Below are 24309 nucleotides of genomic sequence, written 5' to 3' on the forward strand. Positions count from 1 at the left end.
CAGACAAAGGAATAATGGATGGAAACAGAACAAGGAGAGATTCAACCTAGAAATGAGTCTGAGTCTCCGGAGAAGGGCGGCATATAAATCGAACTAATAAATAAATAAATAAAATAAGGAGAAATTTTCTGACAATGAGAACAATCAACCAATGGAACAGCTGGCCTTCAGAAGTTATGGGAATTTCATCATTGGAAGCTTTCAAGAAAAGGCTGGACTTCCATCTGTCAGAAATGGCATAGGGTCTCCTGCTTGGCTGGGAGGTTGGACTAGATGACCTACGCCAAGGGTATCAAACTCAAAGCCCGGGGACCGGATCCAGCTCTGGGGTGCTTAGATCTGGCCCGCAAGGCTGCCCTGGAAGCAGCAAAGGACTAACCCGTGGTGCTTCTGCCAGCGAAAATGGAGCTCAGGAAGACCACGTTCGGGAGCTTGTTTTTGCTGGGCCACCACAGGGCCCCCTGACATGAGTGATGTCATGCTGGCCACATACACCCACCTACCCAAGGTCAAACACAACCCTGATGCAGCCCTCAATGAAATCGAGTTTGACACCCCTGACCTACGTGGTCCCTTCCAACTCTGTTAATCTGTTAATCGTATATCATATCTCTCCATATTATTAATAAGTGATAGATATATCCAGTCCAAAAGGGGACCTAGATGATTACATAACAGGAGGTTAAAGTCGACCCATTCTCTATGTAGAAAACACGATGAAGGCCATCTCTACCAGCATATACTCTACTGTTTCTCTTCTACACGTCTTACCTTAATGACTGTCACCGTGGCACTGTAGAAGAGGCTCACTAGGAAAAGAATGATGAAAGTGGAAAGGATCGACGAGATGTTTTGGTATTCTTCTTCATCCTCCGTGTCCACAATTCCATCTACGTAACCTTTGGACAATACATGAAGGTCAGCTTCTAGAGTTCAGAAAGAAGTGAGGGTGCATTGAAGCTAAACGGCATATTTGATAAAGGGTAGCATGCAAGAGCCATGAAAATGTTATAGAGTAGGGAAAATGCGATATGCGAAAAGACAGCTAATGGCAGATAATAATAGTGGAGAAAAGCAGAGGGGGAGCCAATAGGGAAAGAAGAGCTATTTTAGTAAAGCCTTGGCGTGATGGGAGATGGCCTTTCTTAAGACTATCTCTAAGAAAGAATAAAAAGGAAAGGGGGCTCTGCTGTTGTGGTCCGCCAGCAGCCTGCAGATCTGGCACCAGAATCAGACAGTGAGGAGGCTGGGGAGGACCATGGGCCTGGAGTCTGGGGAAGGCTCAGACGAGGGCTCTGCATCGGAGGCAGAGATGGGGCCAGGGCCATCTGGGAGTTGCGCGCAGACTCTGGAGCCTCCAGAGTCGGACATCAGAGAGGCAGAGGAACAGGAAGAGTTTGTTCCTAGTGCGCGCATGCGCAGAGCTGCCAGAAGGCAAGAACAGTTAAAACAAAAGGGATGACTTGGGAGTAAGGCCTGGAGATAATTGGCCCCTCCCATAAGGCTTAAAAGAGGAGCAAAGGCACATGGACCCTTTGCAGGAAAGCAACGTTGTTAATTCTGTTCCCAGTCAGCATATCAGTTTGGTTCTGGACTCTGTGTGGCTTTGCCAAGTAGGTCTTTGGCAGTGTGTCAAGGGAGATAAAGGTTGGTGATTATCCCGAAGGACTTCTCCCGAAGGACTTTTTGCAACTAATTAGGAATCAGCTGTGAATGAACGTAATTCACAGCTGTTGCAATAAAAGAGGTTTTTGGGACTACTCATGTATTTTAATGACTCAGGAAGCCTAGGTCACATCTACTCTCTACAGATGTCTATGGAGATTTTCAGTCATCCAGGTCATGCTTGTCCCAAAGGTGTTTTTACAAAAGGCAACTGGACTTTCTTCATTTTCTCCTTGAAGGCATTTCGCTTCTCATCGAGTCAGAACCGAAGAAGACCCTTGGATGAGAAGCGAAACGTCTTCATGGAGAAAACAAAGAAAGTCAAGTTGCCTCCTTGAAAAAGCATTTTTGGGACTGCTCACTACAGACTTCCAAAGACTGTTTTCAAAGAAGGGATGACTATTGCTCGGCTGAAGAATGACTCAACCCACCGCATCTGCACAAGTCAAAAGATCCTGCAGATCTGTGGGGAGAAAGTCAACTTGGAAAGTTTGGAAAGGTTGGGACAAGGATGTTCTGACTGATCTAAAAATTTTCATCTTGGGTTGGCCAGGTGGTGCAATATTGACTTATCATCTTGTGCAATTAACTTGAAGAACTGAACTCTTAAGGTTGATTTCACGAATTCTTGATGAGTACACGAATACATGAAAGCTTGCTTTCTGAATTCATTTGATGGGGTACTCTCCTTGATATCTTCCAGAACTATGACATAACATTTCTCCTTCTGGAATATACAGTGCATTCCATTCAATTTGTAGTCATAGATTGTGAATTATAGTCGGCTACAATTTCCGGAAGGATTGAGAATATATCAATTGTGAAAAAACATGCTAACTTGGGGCAAAGAGATTTCCCATTCTTTGGATGTCCTTGGAAGGGAGGGTTTTTTTTTTTTTTAATATGTGCCACTAATTTTAAATGGTCAATCCTAGAGGAGATCAACCCTGACTGCTCTTTACAAGGCCAGATCCTCAAATATTTTGGCCACCTAATGAGAAGGAAGAACTCACTGGAGAAGAGCCTAATACTGGGAACGTTTGAGGGCAAAAGAAGAAGGGGACGACAGAGAACGAGGTGGCTGGATGGTGTCACTGAAGCCAAGTAGGCATGAGCTTAAATGGACTCCAGAGGATGGTAGAGGACAGGAAGGCCTGGAGGAACATTATCCATGAGGTTGCAATGGGTCGGAGATGACTTCCCAACTAACAACAACATTTTAAATGAATCTGAGTCTTTCAAAGAAGTTGCAATCGGTATACAAAGTGAAAGTGGTTTGATCAAAGTATCTAGTAAGTTTTGTGGCTTGTTAGAATTGAATTTGTGGATTATAGTATTTAAAGTCATCCTTCTACCCTTTCCATCAGATTACCAGGGTGAATGCCAATGTATGAGCAAATTGGTACATTCTGAATTCCTGTTTCACAATATTAACTGAAGTAGTAGTAGAAGTTTTCTTGAGTACAAAGGGAGATTATTTACATGCTATCTGAAAACCGTCTTGGCATTTAGAACAATTAATCAACGGCATGTCTTGCCTCCAGAAAGTGTGGGTCCTCCAATACTAGAGGTTTTTAAGAAGAGATGGGACAACATTTGTCTGAAATGGCATCAAGTTTCCTGGGGGTTGGACTAGAAGATTTCCTAGGTCCCTTACAACTCTGTTATTCTGTAAAATGAGCTACAATAGGTTAGTTAAGTAACTAAGTCAGATCCGCAAGTACACTAAGGGGACTATCATCTATACAAAGTTATTGGGAGTTCAAATTGATGGGTCTTCCTAATGTGATTTTGAGTTTAAGATGCCCAGTATTTGGCTGAAAGACGAGGGTGAGAGGATGATTTTTGTATTTTCAAGTGCTGCTGTTGATGAACGCATAGCTTAACATGACTGAGAAGCCATGGTGAATAGGATGGATGGGAAAGGGGATTTCAGCATTGAACACTTATGGACCTTCCCTTGAGTACATCCTCATGAAATACAAATGAAAGAGTTTTCCTCAGTTATATTACTGTCAATATTCTTTCTCATATGTTGGGAGAGAAGAAAAGAGCATTCAGGGCATGGATCACCATTTCTCCAATGCGCACTTCCTTCTCTTTCTTTTAGTTTAGATTTAGAAGTATTTTGTCATGTACTACTGAATCAAAGGCTTTACAGAAGTCTATATAAATTGCATCTATTGCTTTGCCCTGATCGAGATTTGTAGTCCATATGTTTTTGCAGTATAGAAGTTGTAGATTACAGGATAATTTTTTTCTAAAACCAAATTGTTTATTAGAGAGTAGGTTCTTTGTTTCTAGGTGGAGGGTAATGGATAAAACGTCCTTCTTTGAGGAGAAGCAACAGTTCTTTGGCCTTTTCTGGCATGGTGGCCATTTTAGAACTCTTAAAACTCACAGAGAAGAAATTGTCTGGAGTATTTTTAAGCGAAGCACACAAGTACATCAGAAGAATATCAATTTGAAGTTTTTAGGCTGGTTGCATTTGCTCGATGGGAGCCCTCCAACGTTTCGATGCATTTACCTGCTTACAAGATTAAAGATCATGGATGCCCACCATGAAAATCTCGGCCTCCAACAAAGTTCATTTGTTAAAAAAAAAAAAAGGAAATTATAATTTTTTTTATTAAGAATGTCAGTGTTATGTGTTTTTTTTTTAAAAAAATAAACATTCAATGGGTAATTTACAGGGTGTATGGGAAATTTAAGCAGCTTATTGTAGGTCTGTTTAATGTATAAACTATTTAATGCTTTAAAAAAATCAGTTTGGATACATTTTATCTCCTCTGTTGTCCAAACAAAGTGATTACTTTTCTTAAGAATGCTGGAATGTTCAGTTTGGTAAACCCAATAAAAGAATATTCATAGATGTTTGTGATTTGTCAATTAGTTGTTTGTTGGTTGATACTTTAGTTAAATTGCATTGATTTTCAACCCTCAATTTTTGATCTTTTTTTTTTTTAATGCATGGGATAATCTTTTATTATCCCGGTCCTGAAGTTCTAAGCATTTGATCTTCTAAATTATTTTCACGATTATAAACTTTCACGATGAATCAAATAATGGTGGGTTTCTTTTAAAACAGTGTTATTTCTCTCTCTCTCTTTTTTTTAATAGAAGAGCATCTGTGTGCTGAGAATTGTTGAAATGGACTACATTATTTTGGAGGATAATCAAATGTCATCCCCCTGACTTTCAAAACAACATCATCATTATTATTATTTTGTGCATTTTGCTATTTGACAATTGTGTCTATGACGAGTTTCCATAGAAGCATATGTTTTATATTGTTTAGTACCATGTTTTCTTGAAAATAAGACTGGGTCTTATATTAATTTTTGTTCCAAAAGATGCATTAGGGCTTATTTTCTGATTAGATCTTATTTTGGGGTAAATACAGTACTAAATGCATCCATCTGGTTGACAATCTTAACAGGGGTTTATTTTGGGTGGGTCGGTAGGGCTTATATTATGAGAATCCTGAAAAATCATGCTGGGACTTATTTTCCGGCTGGGTCTTATTTTTGGGGAAACAGGGTATCCTTTTTGTTGTATTGGTGTTTACAATTTTTACTTCACTTAGAACTGAAAAATAATGTACTGATTGCTTGGAACTTAGAGCTGTGTTAGCTGGGTGAAGCCTGAGATGCATGATATAGTATTCAATATTTATTTAGTTGTGTTCCTATTGAGGCAACCAAGTTCCTATGCTGTTTAAAGACCTGCGAGGGTGTTATTTTAGTGTGTTGTAGACTTTCATTAAATACTTTCTTAAGAACTTCTTTGTCTTGTACAAAGGATGTAATTCTTGCCCCAGATAATTTCTGATGAACACCCAATGGATGAGACATCCCCCTTGCTTGTTAAAGAAATTAAAGGGAAGTGTATGTTCAGAGGATGTGCCTGTACAGAATGGCATGATCTGAAAAAGATGAATAATCCCAAATTGGACATTTTTGTGGAGAGTAGATAATCTATTGACAGTACAAAAAAGGGAAGCTTTCTGCCAGCTTTCTGAAACAGCTCTTCTCCAGTTTGATATAGGGGTAGCACAACTTAGAACAAGGACCGTTATGCCATAGAAGAAGATGAAGGACAGGAGTTATAAGAAATAAATGTGAAAAGATTAAGGTGCCTGAGGAAGTCAGCATTTCCAGTATTAGCTTGCGCGCCATCCCTATTTATCACAAAAAGCCAGAATTTTTTCTTTTCTTTGTTTTGAGAAAAAAAATACTTTATTGCAAAATACGATAATTCCTTCAGAAAGAGGTGGCCAGCTGCTGGTTTAACACGGACACATCCTTCCTTAGAAATCTGCCTTCATCGCTGAGAACTTTCCATCGAAGTATCAGCAAGGAAGCGGAAGAAACAGAGGCGAGTGGGGAATAGAGCGAACGAAGGTTGACAATTAGTAGCAAGGGCTGGAAGCGTCGGAGAGGACTAAGGAAACGTTGACTATGGATGGTTTACCCGTGTTCTTATTGATAGTCTTCTGAATGGAGCCATAGGGCAAGGCTTCATGTCCCACCACACAAGTGAAGGAATCTCCTGCACTCCATTCCTGTTCATTGACGTTCAACATGCTGTAGGCAAAATACTCATTGGACTGTATTTTGGACTCTGCTACGGCTTTGCTGGTGAAGTATTCTGATTCGCTGACCGCCTGTTCATTCTGGAGCCATCGCACAAAGAAGTTGCCGGGATTAAAGTTCTTAATGAGGCATGTGAGGGTCACTTTTTCCCGCAAATTCAGCTCTTCTAAGGAAGGCGAAAGGATGTAGACAGAGGGAGCTTTTGGTTCGCCGACTGAACAATGGGAAAAGGAAAAAAGGGTGAGAATATACATTAGCGTACTTGTATTTAGTACACATTATCATGCTTTAACTGTAGTGCACTGTCCCTCATTGATGACAGAAAGGGCATCCAGCTAGTTAAAGACACCGCTAGCGCCATTCAGTGACCCAGACTCCACCTCACAAGAGATTATGGGGTTGTTAAAAGATAATGATGATCATGTTTAACTGTAGCTGCTTCTAGGCGAGACCTTCGACTCTTAGATGTCGAAGACATTTCTCTTTGTCATCGAACAAAGATTAGTTCATTAGCTTAAAGGTAGAAGAAGCCAGGTCTACTTAAGGTAGACAAGAGAAAGGGAAAAAAAAGATCATATGGAATAACTAGGCCAGAATTAGATGCCCTTTGTTCATTCTGCCTGTCTGTATAAAGGTAACCAGTCAAGATCAATGCAGCCTTAAAAATAATTACATTTGTGCTGTCTGTCAATCTGAGTGGTCTTAGGTTGTATGCAAACTTTTCCTAGGGGAAAGTGAGAAGGTGCTTCTCAAGAAGAATGGAATTGAAAGAAAAAATGTTTGTAGACCACCGTGGATGGAGAAACTGGATCTCATGACATGTACTCAATGGGAGTTAAGGAGGAGTCAACCAATATCAGATCAAGAATAGGATTCATGGGGATGTCAACCAAAGCAACTGGAGAAGGATAATTTGGGGATATCCTGAAGGATGAACTAAGGATTCTGGTTCTACTAAATCCATGAGGTTAATCTCATTTATCTGAAAACCTCCTGGAACGAGCGACACCCCCCCCCCCCAAATGCTTTTCACGGCTCAACACAACTAGAAACTTACCAGTCTTCTTCTCCAAGGTTTTTTCTACTGGCTTGACAAGTACGTTCTCGAAGGTCACTTTGCAGGTAAAGGTTTCCTTCTCATCCCATTCTGTTGCACACACTGTGGCTATAGCGTCGACATAGTAAAATTCATTTCCCTGATCTAGGAGGTCGGTCATCACAGTGGGGAGTTGCTTCTGGTCCGATTTTCGGGTCCAGGTGACGTTCAACTTGGAATACTCTGCAGTGACAGGGATGTTGGAGATTCTGCAAGTCAGGTTGGCTGAGTTGGTCAGGAACATGTCAGCAAAAGTTGGGGGGATGGTTTCCACGGTAACAGGTTCACAGCCGTCACCTGCTGTGCAAAATCAGAACAGTGTTCCATTATACAATAAATCAGTAAATTGTTCAAATTTTTTCTACCTTTTCCATGTTGAATAACAAGCATATTGGGGAGCTGAATATGTGTGACTGCTGTCTTCTGACTATTAAAATGTGTTGAAGAGTAGCTAAGAACTTGATTAATGTAATGCCGGGTGTGGTCCAAATGGAAAAAATTGTAGCAGGGACCTGTTCCTATGCATCTTTGAGAAATATACAGATGTTCTCTTTGGATTTATCTCGGAGAGCTTTGCTAGGGTTTTCAGAATCTGTCATGGTAGATTTGTACAGAACCATGAATGTTTTTTTAAAAAAAATAATTCTAAATCTCAATGATGAACTTTGGAATAGGAATGTTAACTTTAGTTAGTGACATACCATATTTTGTTCTGTTTTCCCTGACTGTTTATGAATGAGGAGAATGTTGTTTTCTTTGCTCAAATTCTGAGCATAACACTTCAGAGAAAAGAGAATTCTCTGCAGTGACATCAAAACACAGGTGAATGTTGAGGGTTTCTTGGGGATCTCTGAACTTGCTTGTTTCCAGAAGAAGCTAACATCATCAGTACAAACCCCGCTCCCTTCTAGCACTGATGAGGTTATCTAGTTTGGGTAATGAAACATCGGCAAGAAAACAAGCAAGCTCAGAGAGCACCGAGGATCCCTCAAGTCAACCCTGAGGTACAAATATTCTCCTTTACAGGTGAACATATCAATTGCTAAACTAATGGATGTTCTCAGAGGCACTGGTCCCCGGTGAACAAAAATATGGATAGAATGTGAGGTGGATGTCTATATATGAAGCTTCCGTTGGCAGCAGAAACCCCCAAAATTAAATAACTCAGTGTTCAATCTAGAGGAGCATTTGAGGAAAGAGTGATCGCATAACTGGGCCACTTTACTCTGATTCCTGAAGAAAATGCCACTTACGTTTGCAGAAAGATGGCAAGCTGAATGTCTCTTCATGATCGAACCCCTGGCTTTTCACTTTACAGGTGAACTTCTTTTCAGAAACCCAGTCTTCCTTGGTGATGACAAGTCTGCTCCAAATGGTGTAGCTGCCATGACCATTCGGGACTGGTTTGGAGGTGGTGATGCCAGTGGTGATCTCTCGTTGATCCTTAAGCCAAGAGAGGACGACATTTCCAGAGCAGAGGTCGCTAACTTCACAGGTAACCGTGGAATTTAGGTAGATACTTGAAAAAGACTCCAGCATTGGTGCTCGGATAAGCATCGAAGGCTCTCTTAAAGGTTTCACAGCTGGAACATTGGAAAAAAAAAACCAACAACGATTGGGTCAAGGAATTTCAATACCTTCCAAGCATGAATGTAAATGAAGATTCAGAAGTTGCAGTGATGTCGAGGGACTTGTGTATTCAGTTCTATCTAGAAAACTAACTAGCTAAACGAAGTGGTCTGCTGGACTTTGAACTGAGAAACACATCTAAATGTCTTGGAAATAGGGATCTACAGGAAATGAGAATGAGTCGGGTTTAACCCCAGACCCCAGGCTCATCCCCAGAGCACAAAACAGGGCACTGAGGAGCATATTCAGAGAACTCATTTCCCATGGCCAAGAAGAAGCCATGTTCAATCCTCATCTATATTCAGAAGATTGGTTTTCAAGGGAAATGAACATATCTCACTGTGTCTATCTTTCAGAAGAAATAATCACCCGGGTAGAAAATGTCAGGTTTGAATTATGGTGAAGGTAAAGGTTCCCCTTGCACATATGTGCTAGTTGTTCCTGACTCTATGGGGTGGTGCTTATCTCTGTTTCAAAAGCCGAAGAGCCAGCACTGTCTGAAGACATCTCTGTGGTCATGTGGCTGGCATGACTCAACGCCAAAGGCGCACAGAACGCTGTTTACCTTCCCACCAAAGGTGATCCCTATCTTTTCTACTTGCATTTTTTACGTGCTTTCGAACTGCTAGGTTAGCCGAAGTTGGGACAAGTAACAGGAGCTCACCCTGTTACGCGGCCCTAGGGATTTGAACCACTGAACTGCCGACCTTTTGATTGACAAGCTCAGTGTCTTAGCCAGTGGGAGCCACCACTTCCCTTCAGGTTTGAATTAGAAATTGTTAATTATCCATTGGGTTTAAGCAAAGGAAATTAGGTGTAGTGATTTAGGAGGCAGGCTAACTTTTCTACAAGCGCATGTTGCATCTAGCTTCTAGTGTCCTCTGATCGACTGCCTTATGAAAGTGCCCTACATGCTCGTGGGTGACATGGATGATGGAATAAAGGAAGGTCACTTACATTGTCGAATAACTGAGGTTTCTCTGTTGCCCTGTGGGTGTCCGACTTTGCAATAGTACGGTTTGAAAGTATTCCATAAAGCCGGGTCGACTTTAGCCTGAGAAGCGGCTGTGTATGTCCCACCCGACAAGATAGATGGGAATTTCACGTAGTTCTCTTTGGCGATACTCTGGTTGCTTGGGTTATTCCAGGAGAATTCAATTGAATTTGGCAGGAAATTCTTGGCGAGACATCCGATGGTTATGTCTGTGGTCTCTGAGTTGTCCACAGATGGGATGAGTGGGAAAAGAGAAGGGGCCTTTGGGGATTCTGAGAGAGAAGAAAAAAAAAGAAGAAGGATGGCAGATTTTGAAGCGGTTGCATGCTCAGCTGGGATTGAGTGCACGAAAAGGAAGTGTGTCCTGCTTTGCTGAGAAAGGAAGAGAAGGCAAAAAAAAAAAAAAAAAATTCATGTAGGCTCTCCCCCCAATTTAACCAGGTTCTGCAGAGTGCATGTCATGGTTCATTGCAGTGCTGGGTTTCAAATTTTTTTTTACTACCGGTTCTGTGGGTGTGGCTTGGTGGGCGTGGCAGGGGAAGGTTACTGCAAAATCCCCATTTCTTCCCGATCAACTGGGACTCGGGAGGCAGAGAATAGATGCTGACAGGGCCAGTCAGAGATGGTATTTACCGGTTCTCCAAACGACTCAAAATTTCTGCTACCGGTTCTCCAGAATTGTCAGAACCTGCTGAAACCCACCTCTGGTTCATTGATAACTTGAAGTTATAGGAAAGCATCCAGATTGAGGGTTTGTCTCACTTGATTCCTAACCAGTTCTAATAGTTCATATCGATCCCTCTTTCATAGAATCATCCTGTATGTGTGAGCTGAGAGAGGAAGGTTAGGAAGTATGGAACTGAGGTGCAAACTTTTGGAAATGTTGTCATAGGAGATGTCAATCAATGGGTCTATTTTCCAGGATTGTTATAGGAATCATTGAGAGCAGCCTTGGGAAAGTTTATATCTTTATATCTCATATTTAGAAACTGCCCATCTCCTTCATGGAGAAAATATTTTGAATTCTTATTGCCGAAAACCGGAAGAATTCTAAACAGGTCTGGAATCTTTTTCAAAGACAACCGTATTTTCAGATTCACAAAAGCAATAACGGTCAAAAAACTCCCCTGCGTATCCACCCAGAAAGAAGGAATCCTTAAGAACTAGTTTTGTAAAATAACATTTACTCAGATGAACTGACAAAATATTTTCTGAGTCTGGGGTAGAAAACTAGAAGCAAAATTTCTCCCTCTCAGGCCAGGCCACGACTACAATATCCACTACAATTACGACTACAATATCCACTCAGGCCAAAAATATTTTCTGAGTCTGGGGTAGAAAACTAGAAGCAAAATTTCTCCCTCTCAGGCCAGGCCACACGCTGCGATATCAAAGTAATCAAGCATTTCTTCTCAAAAAAAGATGAAGCAGATCTCAAACTTTTCTCCAATACCTTGTTGCCAAACCTATCTTGGTCAGCCAGATTAAACAAAAAAGCCAACAATTGGCTCAAACCGGACATTCTACTTGACTCCATTTTCTTTACCAGTTGGCTGCTCCCTTTCAGCTGGCTACTAAAACAGTCAACTCTGCTTTCTTGCTTCACACACACAGTTCCCTTTTGGGTGTCAACTGTTTGAGGTAGCCCAGATGAAAAACCAGTATCACGAGTACAATAAACTAATGTTTATTGTAATGTAACCGTAACAGAATCTTGCAACTCTGTCCCTCCTTCCTTTAGTTTCTAGGGAATGGGGGTGGGGGTGTTCCTCTTGTGAGATACTTTCCACCCACTTTTCTGTGGGCTGAGATGTCTCTTTTCTGACCATTGCCTTCCTCATGATCCTCCCTTTCCCCTTTGTCCTTCTCTCTCTCTCTCTCAAGGATATTTCCCCCAAAATTTACAGCACTTCAGAAATGTTTCAGATTCTCTTGTCTAAGGGGAGATCTTTCTTTTGATTCTTGAAGGCTATGCTTTAGGCTCCAAATCCATCAACTCTTCTGATTTCTTGCTTAGAAACACACACCATCAGGGGTGGGCTTCAAAAATTTTAGCAAGGGGTCCTCTGCCTGGTTGCTGGGTGGGCATGGCCATGGTGGGAATGGCATAGTTGGTCTCCTGCACCAAGGTGAGGGAGGGGCTTTTTGCCCTCCCCGGTCTCCAGAAGTTTTCCTCGAGCCTCCGGGAGGGCAAAAACTGCCTCCCCAGGCTCTGGAGGCCCTCTGGAGGCTGGAAACGGGCTTCCTAAACTTCCAATAGACCTGTTTTTTGCCCTCCCTGAGCCTCCATGTGCACCCTGTAATTACCTGCATCCAAAACGGGCCACATGGGGACTCCTGGGAGGGGAGGTCCGGGGTGGGCAGGGCCATCCAGGATTTGGGGGGTTCTCTGAACTGCACAGAATCTTAGCTAGAAATTCTCCCGAACCCCTGAGAACCCCCAGCAGCCCACCCCTGCACACCACACACACCAAAGTAGTGAACATGCCTCCTTCCCCCACCTCCTATTTCCCCCATGACAACAACCCCGTGAGTGACCAATGCAAAGTCCACTCAGCCAGCTTTCCTGCCCAAGAATGGCCTAAAACTCACAATGTCCTGGTTACTAAACCAATGTCTTCAGCACTACACCAAACCGATTCAGATATTTACCCAATGAATTCTATCGTCATCACCAGACCTGCTGATAAGAATCCACCACAGACCCTTTCAAATTAGTTTGAGGATCTGAAAGTACTTTTAGATTCTTATGTGCAAAGAGCGGAGTCCCCTTCTCGCCCTTGCTAAATTGATATAAGCACATTATTGTCCTCCGGGAAGTGCAAGAACCGAGGAGAAAGCCTACCAGCTTTTGAGCAAAGCTGTTTTTGAGATATGAATACAATGCGATGGTCCATCACCCACTAAAAGCTTCTTTGTTTTTACAGAATCAAAGCACACAATCAGTGAGACCCAGTTTCTGCTTCTCCTTTAAATACGGAGAGCAAGCAAGGCTAAAACCTTCTCAGTGACCAGGATGAAAACTGTATCTTCTCCCTCTCAAAAGGTGACCTTCTCATCCTCTCTTCCGATCCAGACTGGTTGAGTTCTGTTTTTTTTTTTTAAAGAACACTCTGTGTGCCAAAATCCGGAGGGGAAAATTTGTCGCGGTCTGAATCTGACTGTACCTTAAAGTAACAGTTATTAAAGATGTAAAAAAGATGTGGAGACTCTAGAAAGAGTGCAGAGAAGAGCAAAAAAGATGATTAGGGGACTGGACATATGACGAACGGTTGCAGGAACTGGGTATGTCTAGTTTGATGAAAAGAAGGACTAGGGGAGACATGATAGTCGTGTTCCAATATCTCAGGGGCTGCCCCAAAGAAGAGAGAGTCAAGCTACTCTCCAAAGCACCTGAGGGCAGGACAAGAAGCAATGGGTGGAAACTAATCAAGAAGAGAAGCAACTTAGAACTAAAAAGATAAATTTCCTGGCAGTTTAATCAGTGGAACAACTTGCCACCGGAAGTTGTGAATGGTCCAACACTGGAAATTTTAAAGAAGATGTTGGATAACCATTTGTCTGAAGTGGAGTAGGGTTTCCTGCCTAAGCAGGGGATTGGATTAGAAGACCTCCAAGGTCCCTTCCAATTCTGTTGTTCTATTCTAAAATAACCAGTCCAGCAGCCAGTTCTCTGATTTATTTGGTAGCTCGGCTTATTATAGCTCGGTTGGACTAGAAGACCTCCAAATTCCCTTCCAGCTCTGTTAGTTTGCTCTTTCTGCAGCTGACCTACTGCTAGAACTTTTCATGCCTCCTAACTCTGTTGCATTTCAGAAGGGAATCCCCCAGCGGCTCTCTGTCTGTGTCTCTGGAGCCGTAGCTCAGAAGAAAACCGTACAATTTACAACTGAGTGCTAGATGCTGCCAAAATCATAGTTACCCCGTCCACCCGGAATCCTCCAGAGCTTGAGCTGATGAGTAGTGACTTTCTAGAACAGTGTTTGTCAAGCCCATCCACTTTAAGATATGGTGACTTCAACTTCTACAATTCCTTAGCCGCATGAGGAAAGTGGATGAGGTTGGGTAACATTGTTCCAGGAGACCAGGTGGAGAGAGAACCTAGCTGCTTTCTCCTGACTTCTTCTAAAGCCCAGGCATAATCGACCAAGTCAAATCATTTATCTAGCTGGGGAAAGGCAGCTATTTCCCCAAAGTCCTCCCTCCCCCACCCCATAACTCATACAAACTCTACTCTGCTGCTGAATCCAAGATACCGCTGGCAACTTTCTCATTCTCCTATCTATCATTCTCTGATTTTTAGAAAGCTGGGAAGCTTGCTGTATCTTACCCAGCCCTCACAAACCACTTCTTCAACCAGAGCCTTGGAGCAGCATAACAAAATCTCAGGTGTACCTCAAGGTTAACCCAAAGGGTTGCACATATCCGAGTGGGATACTACACCTCAACAAAGGAAAGAGAGGCAGAAAAATTGCTCATTGCTTTCCCACACACCCCAATACTGGGGTGTCTAAGCTAAGAGGCGCACATGTCCCTTGCAAACTCTATGGAAGACTTGGGAGTAATTAACTCTCCTCCTTCCACAAAGCTATAGAGTTATCTCCTAGAACAGCCACAAGTTTTAGAGTATGGAGAAAGGCACTTGGAGCTTCAAAGCTTTTTTCTGAAAGTTTTCCAATTTCTGAAAGCCAGGACTTTCCTACTAAGCCCGGCCATGTGGTCCATCTCTCTCAACTTTCTCCATGCCACAAGTGGGCATGCTGATGCTCTGGCCACTATCACAAAACAAGCAGGTTGTGGAATTAACCCGATTTGTGATTTGGCACAACAACATACCGAATCGCAAAACAACCGGACCGTATCGGTACAACAGGCTGAGCTTGCAAAAAAACACACAACAAAACCCTAACCCATGTTAACCATAAACAAGTCAAAACTGATCTTGGGCTTCTAGAGTTTTACTTGACTTTGTGAATTCAGCCTCCGCTTCCTCCCTCTCCTCTTATTAGGAATTTGAGAAAATCATCTCCCTTTTAGCTAAGTGACTCGCTTGGAGTAATTCCTATAATTTGCAGAACCCTAAATCACTCGGGAACCAGCTGAGCTCTGGCTTCGGAGACCATAAGGAATACTTTGCTTGGGCTCTCCTCTGTCCAAGCTTTAACTTTTTTATACCTCCAAACAATGCCAGATGTTGAAAGGCTTCAACATCTTAGCAAAAGCTTCTGCCAGAAACCTGACCACCCCAAATTTCAACATCACAGCTACCCTACAGCGGATCCAAAAATTCCCAGATCGCATCAGCTCAACCAGCACTGGGCTTCTAATGAGCTGGTGAGATGCTAGAAGCTTCTCCCCCTCACCCCACTCCTGCTATCCTTAGCAAGAAACATTTCGGGGGAAAGCTGTAAACTGACTGGCAATCCCAGTTCAATTTCTCCCAAAACTGCAGCTTTAGAAAGCTTGCAGCTTTCCAAAACTGATAGGCAGCAAGCTTTAGAAATTCTACAGCTACAGCTTTTTCCAAGCCCCATCATGATTAAACCCTCCACTAAATGGGGAACCCTTCCACGTTTTGGGGGGACTAACTATTGCTACTGCCCTGGCTACCTCTGCAGTTGAAAGATTAATTGACAGATATCCCCGGTCAGTGGCGGGTTTCACAGAAAGCTAGCTTTCCCCTGCAAACTCCTCTGGGCTCTGAAGGATTCTCCCAGCTAAAGCTTGCTTTTTCCTCCTAGCTAGCACTGGGATTATACGAAAGATTTATGGCTTTCCTAGCACCCCTATCCCAGCTAACCCCAGCAGTAAATTTCAGGTAAAGGTAAAGGTTCCCCTCGCACATATTTGCTAGTTGTTCCTGACTCTAGGGGACGGTGCTCATCTCCGTTTCAAAGCCGGAGAGCCAGCACTGTCCGAAGACGTCTCCGTGGTCATGTGGCTGGCATGACTCAACGCCAAAGGTGCACGGAATGCTGTTATCTTCCCACCAAAGGTGGTCCCTATTTTTCTACGCACATTTTTTTATGTGCTTTCGAACTGCTAGGTTGGCAGAAGCTGGGACAAGTAACGGGAGCTCACCCCGTTAGGCGGCACTAGGGATTCGGACCTCTGAACTGCCAATCTTTCGATCGACAAGCTCAGCGTCTTAGCCACGGAGCCATCTCGTCCCTGTTTCAGGTCCATGTCCCCAAACCCAATGCAAGCTTTCAAAAAAAAAAAAAAAAACTACAGAGATTGCCCGTGGTTGCTCAAGCCAATTCTTAGTAAAGGAACAAAGCAGTTTTGACCTGACCAAGCCCTTAGCTTTAAGGAGATGCCATCTCTGTAGTTTTTGAAAGTTTAGCAACCGTACATTCCTAGCTCAGGGATTGGTTTCTGAGAATTCCTATGCCCAGAGGAAAGGAGGAGAAGCCTTCATCCAGTACGTAGCTAAGTGCTAGGCTTGGCTGTACATTCCTCCCTGCCTTTTGCATCTAAAATATGAATGAGCTCCTTGCCGTACTGTGGGATTCAGGGAAGCTAGAGGGTGTGCTGATACTTTGACTTGGCTTTTATCAAGCTGTTTCTCAGTGGACACTAAGAGGGGGGTGCTGTAAAAAGGGCACCTCATGACAGCTGGTGATCCCTGCCCTTGCTATTGCTGTAAAATTATTATAGCTAGGAAAGCTAGTATCCTAGCTCAGTATTTTATAAAGCTGGGCCAATGCTAGGAGCTTTGAAGAGCTTGAGCTACCGTCACCGGGCATTTGATAATAGTCAGCACTGATTTCTCCAAAACCTACACATCTGGTTTTGGAGAAAGCGCTCCTAGCTTTAGCTGAACCTTCCATTTTTATCTAGGTGAGCACCTGGCTTTGGAGATCCATTCGATCTCGGCTCTAGCTGGCCTTCAAGGGAAGCTAAGGAGAAAGCTGGTTTTGGAGAAAGCGCTCCTAGCTTTAGCTGAACCTTCCATTTTTATCTAGGCGAGCACCTAGTTTTGGAGATCCGTTTGATCTCAGCTCTAGCTGGCCTTCCAGGGAAGCTAAGGAGAAAGCTGGTTTTGGAGAAAGCGCTCCTAGCTTTAGCTGAACCTTTCCTTTTTATCTAGGGGAGCATCTGGCTTTGGAGATCCATTCGATCTCGGCTCTAGCTGGCCTTGCAGGGAAGCTAAGGAGAAAGCTGGGTTTGGAGAAAACACTCCGGATACTCCTAGCTGAACCTTACATTTACTCTAGGCGAGTATCTAGCTTTGGAGAGCCCTGTCATCTCAGCTCTAGCTGACCATTAGGGAAGCTAAGGAGATGGGTTCCAAGAAGCTAAGCCAAAATAAATAAATAAAAAAAATAGCTGCTTCTACCTTTCCAAAGCTACAGCTTTAAGGCTCTCCAGCTGTTTTCTAGCTGAGGGTTGCATCCTAGCTCAGTATTTTATAAAGCTGGGCCAATGCTAGGAGCTTTGAAGAGCTTGAGCTACCGTCACCGGGCATTTGATAATAGTCAGCACTGATTTCTCCAAAACCTACACATCTGGTTTTGGAGAAAGCGCTCCTAGCTTTAGCTGAACCTTCCATTTTTATCTAGGCGAGCACCTGGTTTTGGAGATCCATTCGATCTCGGCTCTAGCTGGCCTTCCAGGGACGCTAAGTAGAAAGTTGGTTTTGGAGAAAGCGCTCCTAGCTTTAGCTTTACCTTTCCTTTTTATCTAGGTGAGCACCTGGTTTTGGAGATCCGTTTGATCTCGGCTCTAGCTGGCTGTACAGGGAAGCTAAGGAGAAAGCTGGTTTTGGAGAAACCGCTCCTAGCTTTAGCTGAACCTTCCATTTTTATCTAGGGGAGCACCTGGCTTTGGAGATCCGTTTGATCTCGGCTCTAGCTGGCCTTCCAGGGAAGCTAAGGAGAAAGCTGGTTTTGGAGAAACCGCTCCTAGCTTTAGCTGAACCTTCCATTTTTATCTAGGTGAGCACCTAGCTTTGGAGATCCATTCAATCTCGGCTCTAGCTGGCCTTGCAGGGAAGCTAAGGAGAAAGCTGGGTTTGGAGAAAACACTCCGGATACTCCTAGCTGAACCTTACATTTACTCTAGGCGAGTATCTAGCTTTGGAGAGCCCTGTCATCTCAGCTCTAGCTGACCATCAGGGAAGCTAAGGAGATGGGTTCCAAGAAGCTAAGCCAAAATAAATAAATAAATAAAATAGCTGCTTCTACCTTTCCAAAGCTACAGCTTTAAGGCTCTCCAGCTGTTTTCTAGCTGAGGGTTGCTAGAGCTATACTGGAGCTGAAAAAAAATATGAAGCTCTCCTGCAAAGCTAGCTTGCTGAAATCCAGGGCTTTTCTAGTTACGTTGAATAGGAAGCCAAACATCTTTTCAAAAGTGGAAAACATGTTTCAATGACACTCGGGGAGATTCTCCCTGCCCGAGCTATTATTGCCTCAGATATAGCTAAAGCTACAGGGGTTGAGAAGACTAAGATATGGAGCAGAGCATCTGTAAAAGTTCTTTCTGGCTAAGCTTTAGAGATACTAGAAGGGTCCAGCTTGCTATCCTAAAACTCCAAAAATTTAATTCAAAGAGGAAAGACACTGGATGGGAAAACCCTGGGATACTCACAGTATCCCAGATGTTTGAGAGTTAAGAGCTGAACAGGGCTACTAATTGTGCAGTGAAAAGAATCTCTGGCTATCAATCAATTCAACTATCAATCAAGCACTCTTCTAAATAAATATCACTCTAAGAAACCTTTTAATAAACCATCATTTCTGCTTCATAAACAATAAATGTCAACTAAATAGGAATATTAATTTGCCATGTACTAAGCTCCCCGCCGTCTATGTCATATGAACTAAGATGAATAAAATAATACCTTTTCTCCAACAAAATTCCAAAATGACCAAGTCCTTTCTTAAAAATCAATCACTCAGAACAAGAAAGATGGAAATTTCAAATAACAGGAATGATTCTACTCTACCAAATAAATAAAATAAAACTGAAACTCTGCCATAGAGGATAAGAAAAAGAACAATCCCAATTTAAAAATAAAATAAAATAAAATGGTTTTTTTTTCCCAATTAAGAAAATTCAAAATTTCCTAGTTACTTTGGGAGAAACACTAAATAAATAAATAAATAGAACAATCCTGATTCATGCCATAAAGCCATTCTTTTCTAAAAAATAAAATCACCCCAATAAAAGCAGTCATTTCCCTCATGAGTAATTCATTTTTTAAAAAAATAATAAAACAATCCACCATTCAATCACAAGCTTAGTGCAAAATTATTAAGAAATAATAGACCACTGGTTCAAAACAGAAACATAATTAAAATATATTGCGATAGTAATCAAGTAATCAAATAACATTAAGGCATATTAATGAAGTAAAAGAGGTTATCATAGTAAACAAGTAGAAAATGTGTGATTATTAAAGCTAAATCAGTATAAATAATTTTGCTTTTCCTTACCCTTTTACTGTGTGGTTTCTAGAAGAAACTGTAGGGTGCCAGCAAAAAACAAATGCCTAAGGAAAGACCTTAACTTTTTTTTTCCTTGATAAAATTAAAGCATGATAAATCACATTTATTTTTGGAAAAGGGACAATAGAGAGGACTCGAAAAAACCAGATGTTGTTTTCGAAACACTTTTGGGCTATTTTCAGCCATCCAGAATTGTTTTAGAAGCCCCCAAACCCTTTCAGATGAAACTTGAGTCTTAAAATATACTAAAACCGAGAAACGAATCTATCACCACCTGTATTTTAAACATCCCAGAATATTCTGTTTTCTGTCCGGCTATTTTAGTTTCAACCCTCCTCCCCCACCCCAATCTCCCAACTGCAAATAAACACTTTAATTCTATTTTTTTTTTTAAAATAAAAAATCATACAGATTTTCTATTTTTTTATTTGATCTAACCCACATTTTATTTCGTCTTTCTAACTTCGGCCTGTTTCAAGGCAATTAATTCACAATTTTTACTTCTGCTTAATTCGAATGGGAATCTGTGCTGGATTCCTCCTTAATTTAATTCAGAGCCAGAAATCAATTTCATCATGAACAAGGCACTCAAAAAATCCCATAAAGATCAGGAAATAAAATAATAGAAATGTATAACAAAAAAAATAACTGAAGAGAGAGAGAGAGAGAATTCATCAATACATTAAAAACTATCCAATTTACACCAAAAAACTTTACCAACGGATATATTACATGAAACAGGTTGTAACAAAGGCCATTTCTTTCAGTCTTTAAACACTCTTTTTGCCTTTTCCCCAGCAAACTAATAATAATAATAATAATAAAATTAAAGAATTGAAGAATTTAAAGAATGGAGGCCAAGAGGAAAAGAAATGGGTGTCAATAGAAAAACAGGCAACAATTCAACAGAGAGACAGATTTACGTTTTGTAAATAATATATCTAAAGTGCGATTTTATTTCTAAATTGAAATAATTGAGGCAAAGAGTAAAAGAAAAGAGGAAGGAACAAACGATTTCAATTCTAGCACTGGATATGTGGCATTTTTTAATCCTTTGGTTAAAATATCTCAGAAATTAAAAACGTTGAGAGAATGGAAGAGTGTGTTTCTTCCTTCCAAATTAATAAAAGTCCTCTTACATATACGACACATATGTGATTCAGAAAAAAAATTAGATTTACCTGCGGTAACGGTGACTAAGGATCCATGTCCTTAGTATTGACTTGCCCATTAACATAACCCTGTGAAATATATACTTAACTCTTCACAGTCACTTTAGGAATAATATTAAATAAATCCAATTTTCCTGTCAAATAAAATTGTGCACTTTTCCTCTCATCCTTTAGAACAAACCTAATAACATTTGAATAGGATAGCATCCTTCTCTATTTCCAGATCATGCAAACTTATTTTTAATTTTTTTTTCGGGGGGGGGGGGTAAAGAATACTAAGAACCCAATTTTGTTTGCCCTAATCCCCCTAAATTCTTCCAAATAAACAAAATAAAATAGAAACGATAAAATGGCATTTTAGAAGAAAAGGGAGAGAGAGAGAGAGAGAGAGAGAACATAGCAGACAAACAAAAGGAAAAACAGGGTCATTGTCAGCATTCAATTTTTGCTATACAGATTAAGTTCGTTCTGGAATGGATTCTAGCGAATCCAGGAAAACGGCATTAAAATCACAAAGAAAAAACTCACGAAAAGAATGTCTTAGAAAAGAAGAATCATTTTTACCTGAGGAGACGGTGACCGAGGTGCCTTTTCCCCAATAGTCAAACCAGTTGTCACAATGAACAATAGTTATGGGGTAATCATACAAGAAGTTTGACTATTGAGGAGCCAAAACTTAACCTTAACTTGTGAATTATACTGACCATATTTTAAGGACTTCACATATATATTGATATATATATATATATGAAATATATTAAAAATATAAACACAATATAAATATATTAACATTCTGTCAGGATAATTCATATATATATATATATATATATATATATATATATATATATATATATATATATATATAATTTTATGCATATTTACTCGGCAGTAAATGGACTCTGATGGCAATTACTTTGAAGTCATCAAGTGTCAAACAATTTTCTAGAAACATTTATTCTGCGGTTTCTTTTCAAACCTGTTTAAAAATCAGCCTAAAAGTGATTGAGAAATATAAAAATACTGATTTTTTTTTCTAGCGAAAGATTCATATTGCACGTTTGCAATTTCATAACCCAATTTTCTGTCCATTTGGCTGAAATACAGATTTCTGTCAAGTGAGCAGTTGGGTTATTTTAATTTATGCTTGATTTTCCTGAAATTAAGAGATCACGCTGTCTTCGGAGGGAGATTCTGGGATTACTTATGTCCCAGTGCCACAGACAAAATTTTAACATCACTTAAAAAAATTAAAGCACAAAAAGGGGGGAGAAAATAATCCAAATGAATAACAAATATATAGAAAGTATTATAAAAACATACCTGAGGTGACTACGACATTTGTTCCTTTACCCCAGATGTCAAAGTAGTCACATCAGGTCAACCAAATGCAATCCATGTACAAAAACCTTATGAGGAATTATTTTGTCTTTTCCAGACAATGAAAAAGTGACTTAACCTTAATTTGTAGAAGTCCCAAACAAAATTATTGTTTGAATGGTTTAAAATGATAGAAACTACATATAAATTGTTCGGGATTAATTAGATTAGTGAAGGAAAAAATCCCTCAAGACAAAAATTTAGACTTTGTTAGATCTGGAGGTGCATAAAATCTTTGGCTATTAGGTGACACTGTTGCTTATTATACTTTTGATTTTTTTTTTGATCAATTTTTTGATCCCTTAATGTCTAAATTCAGAAGAACAATGTGCTCTTAAAGTCCTACTAATAGCATGTTCTGAACGGATTTACAAACAAGAAATTTAACTGAGCCTAAAGAAACAATGATATATATATATATATATATATTTAAAGGAATAACAAACATATGAATAGTCACGGAAAGATATTAATTAAAACCCTGTCTGTTTCCAGAATGCACTTTCCAATAGAATTGCTTATGTCTAAGAACATCGACAGTGCCATGGACAAACTGGCATTTTGAAAATTGAAGTAAAAAGGGGAAAAAAACTCCAAATTAGTAACACAAGAAGTAGAAAGAATAATAAAAACATACCTGAGGTGACTACAACCGGTGTTCCTTTACCCCAGTACTCGAAGTAGTCACATCAAGTCAACCAAGTTCAAACCACATACAAAAACTTAATGAGGAATTATTCTGTCCTTTACAGACTGTGAAAAAAGTCTATTTTATAGACGCGCCACACAAAATACCCTTCTTACAGGGTATTTAAAACCCTTCTTAAAGGGTTTTTAAAAAGATAGACATGATATATAAATTATTCAGGGCTAATCAAATTATTAAAGGGAGAAAAAAAATCCCTGAGGTTCTTAGTACCTTAAGACAAAAATATATATTATGGCAAAAACAATTCTGGGCTTCGTTACTTAGAACTGGAAATGGATAAAATCTTTGGATTTTTGGTGTTATTGTTGCTTATTATAATTTTGGTTCCAATAAGAAGATTTAATGGCTTGATGCCATTGTTTAAATTTAGAAGAACATTTTTTTAAAAAAACATCTTCATAGTCTGAAATCCTATTTGAACTTATTTCTGGATGGATTTATAAATCAGAAATGTAATTTAGGCTAGAGAATTGATTTTTTTTTTCAGGAATGGCAAAAAAAAAAAAAGTAAGGCAAAGACATTCATTAAGAGGTTACCTTCTCCATTTTCAAAACTTTCTTTCCAATAAGAAAGCTCGTATGTCAGAATTCTAACAGTGCCACAGAACAAATTTGGAATGCCATTTGGAGAATTTAAAGCCAAAAGGGGGAAAAAAAATCCAAATTAATAACAGATGAAAGAGGTAAAAAGAATGAAAAAAATCATACCTGAGCTGACGGTAACCATTGTTCCTTTGCCCCAGTAATCCAAGTCATCACATCAAGTCAACCAAACACAAGCCATGTACAAAAACTTAATAAGGAATCACATTATTCTTTGCAAACCGTGAAAAGAATTGGACTCAATGTATAAACCTCCAAAGAAAAAGGTCATGTTGGGCATGGATTTATAAATAAGATATTTAACCCAGTCTAGAGAGTCGATTACCTTTTTTCTTTAGGAATAGCAAAAATGCGAATGGTCACGCAAAGACAATAATTGGGAGTTCACCCTCTCTGCTCCCAGAATGGGCTCCCCAATAAGATTATTTATGTTCAAGACACATAACATTTTAATATCATCTAGAGAATTAAAGCTCAAAGGGGGAAAAAAAATCCAAATTAATAGCAGATGGAAGACGTAGAAAGAATGAAAAAAAAATCATACCTGAGCTGACGGTGACCATCGTTCCTTTGCCCCAGTAGTAAAAGTCACGCTGAGGCAATTAAATACAAACCATGTACAAAAACCTAACGAAGAATTATTTTGCCCATTCCAGACCACAAAAAGCGGCTTAGATCAAATTTACAGTAGCTCCAAACAAAAATACACTTTGAATATCTTAAGAAGGCAGAAAATTCCTCAGGACAAATCAAATTACTAAAGGGAAAAAAATTCCTGAGTTCCTAGCCTTAAGACAATATATTTATATATATATCAGGGCAAAACGATTTCAGATTTTGTTATTTAGATTTGGAGAGGTATAAAATTTCTGGATTTTCAATGACTCTACTGTATTGCTTATTATACTTCTACTTGCAACGAACAAGCCCAAACATTTGATGCCTTAAAGTCTGGATTTAGAAGTACAATTTTTTAAAAAATAAATAAATAATCTGAACCCCTTAGAAGCATGTTCT

General features: G+C 40.3%; 2 gene segments (V, D, J or C); both read right to left on the reverse strand.

The window, feature by feature from the left end:
• The window catches only part of LOC139324591 (Ig gamma-2C chain C region-like), a 172441-nt gene extending 149006 nt beyond the window's left edge, over nt 1-23435 (reverse strand). Inside the window, 1 exon segment of the C gene segment in view lies at nt 23398-23435. Within this exon segment, the coding sequence occupies nt 23398-23416 (19 nt within the window).
• Nucleotides 5887-23875, reverse strand: LOC139324590 (Ig mu chain C region-like). The segment is given in 5 exon segments: nt 5887-6474; nt 7318-7656; nt 8610-8939; nt 9943-10251; nt 23837-23875. Coding segments are annotated over 5 exon segments (1395 nt in total).
• Between the last annotated feature and the right edge of the window lie 434 nt (nt 23876-24309).

Source organism: Pituophis catenifer, unplaced genomic scaffold (genome assembly GCF_029215685.1).
Source record: "Pituophis catenifer annectens isolate HBS135680 unplaced genomic scaffold, rPitCat1.0.hap2 SCAF_15, whole genome shotgun sequence".
NCBI classification, from domain to species: domain Eukaryota; kingdom Metazoa; phylum Chordata; class Lepidosauria; order Squamata; family Colubridae; genus Pituophis; species Pituophis catenifer.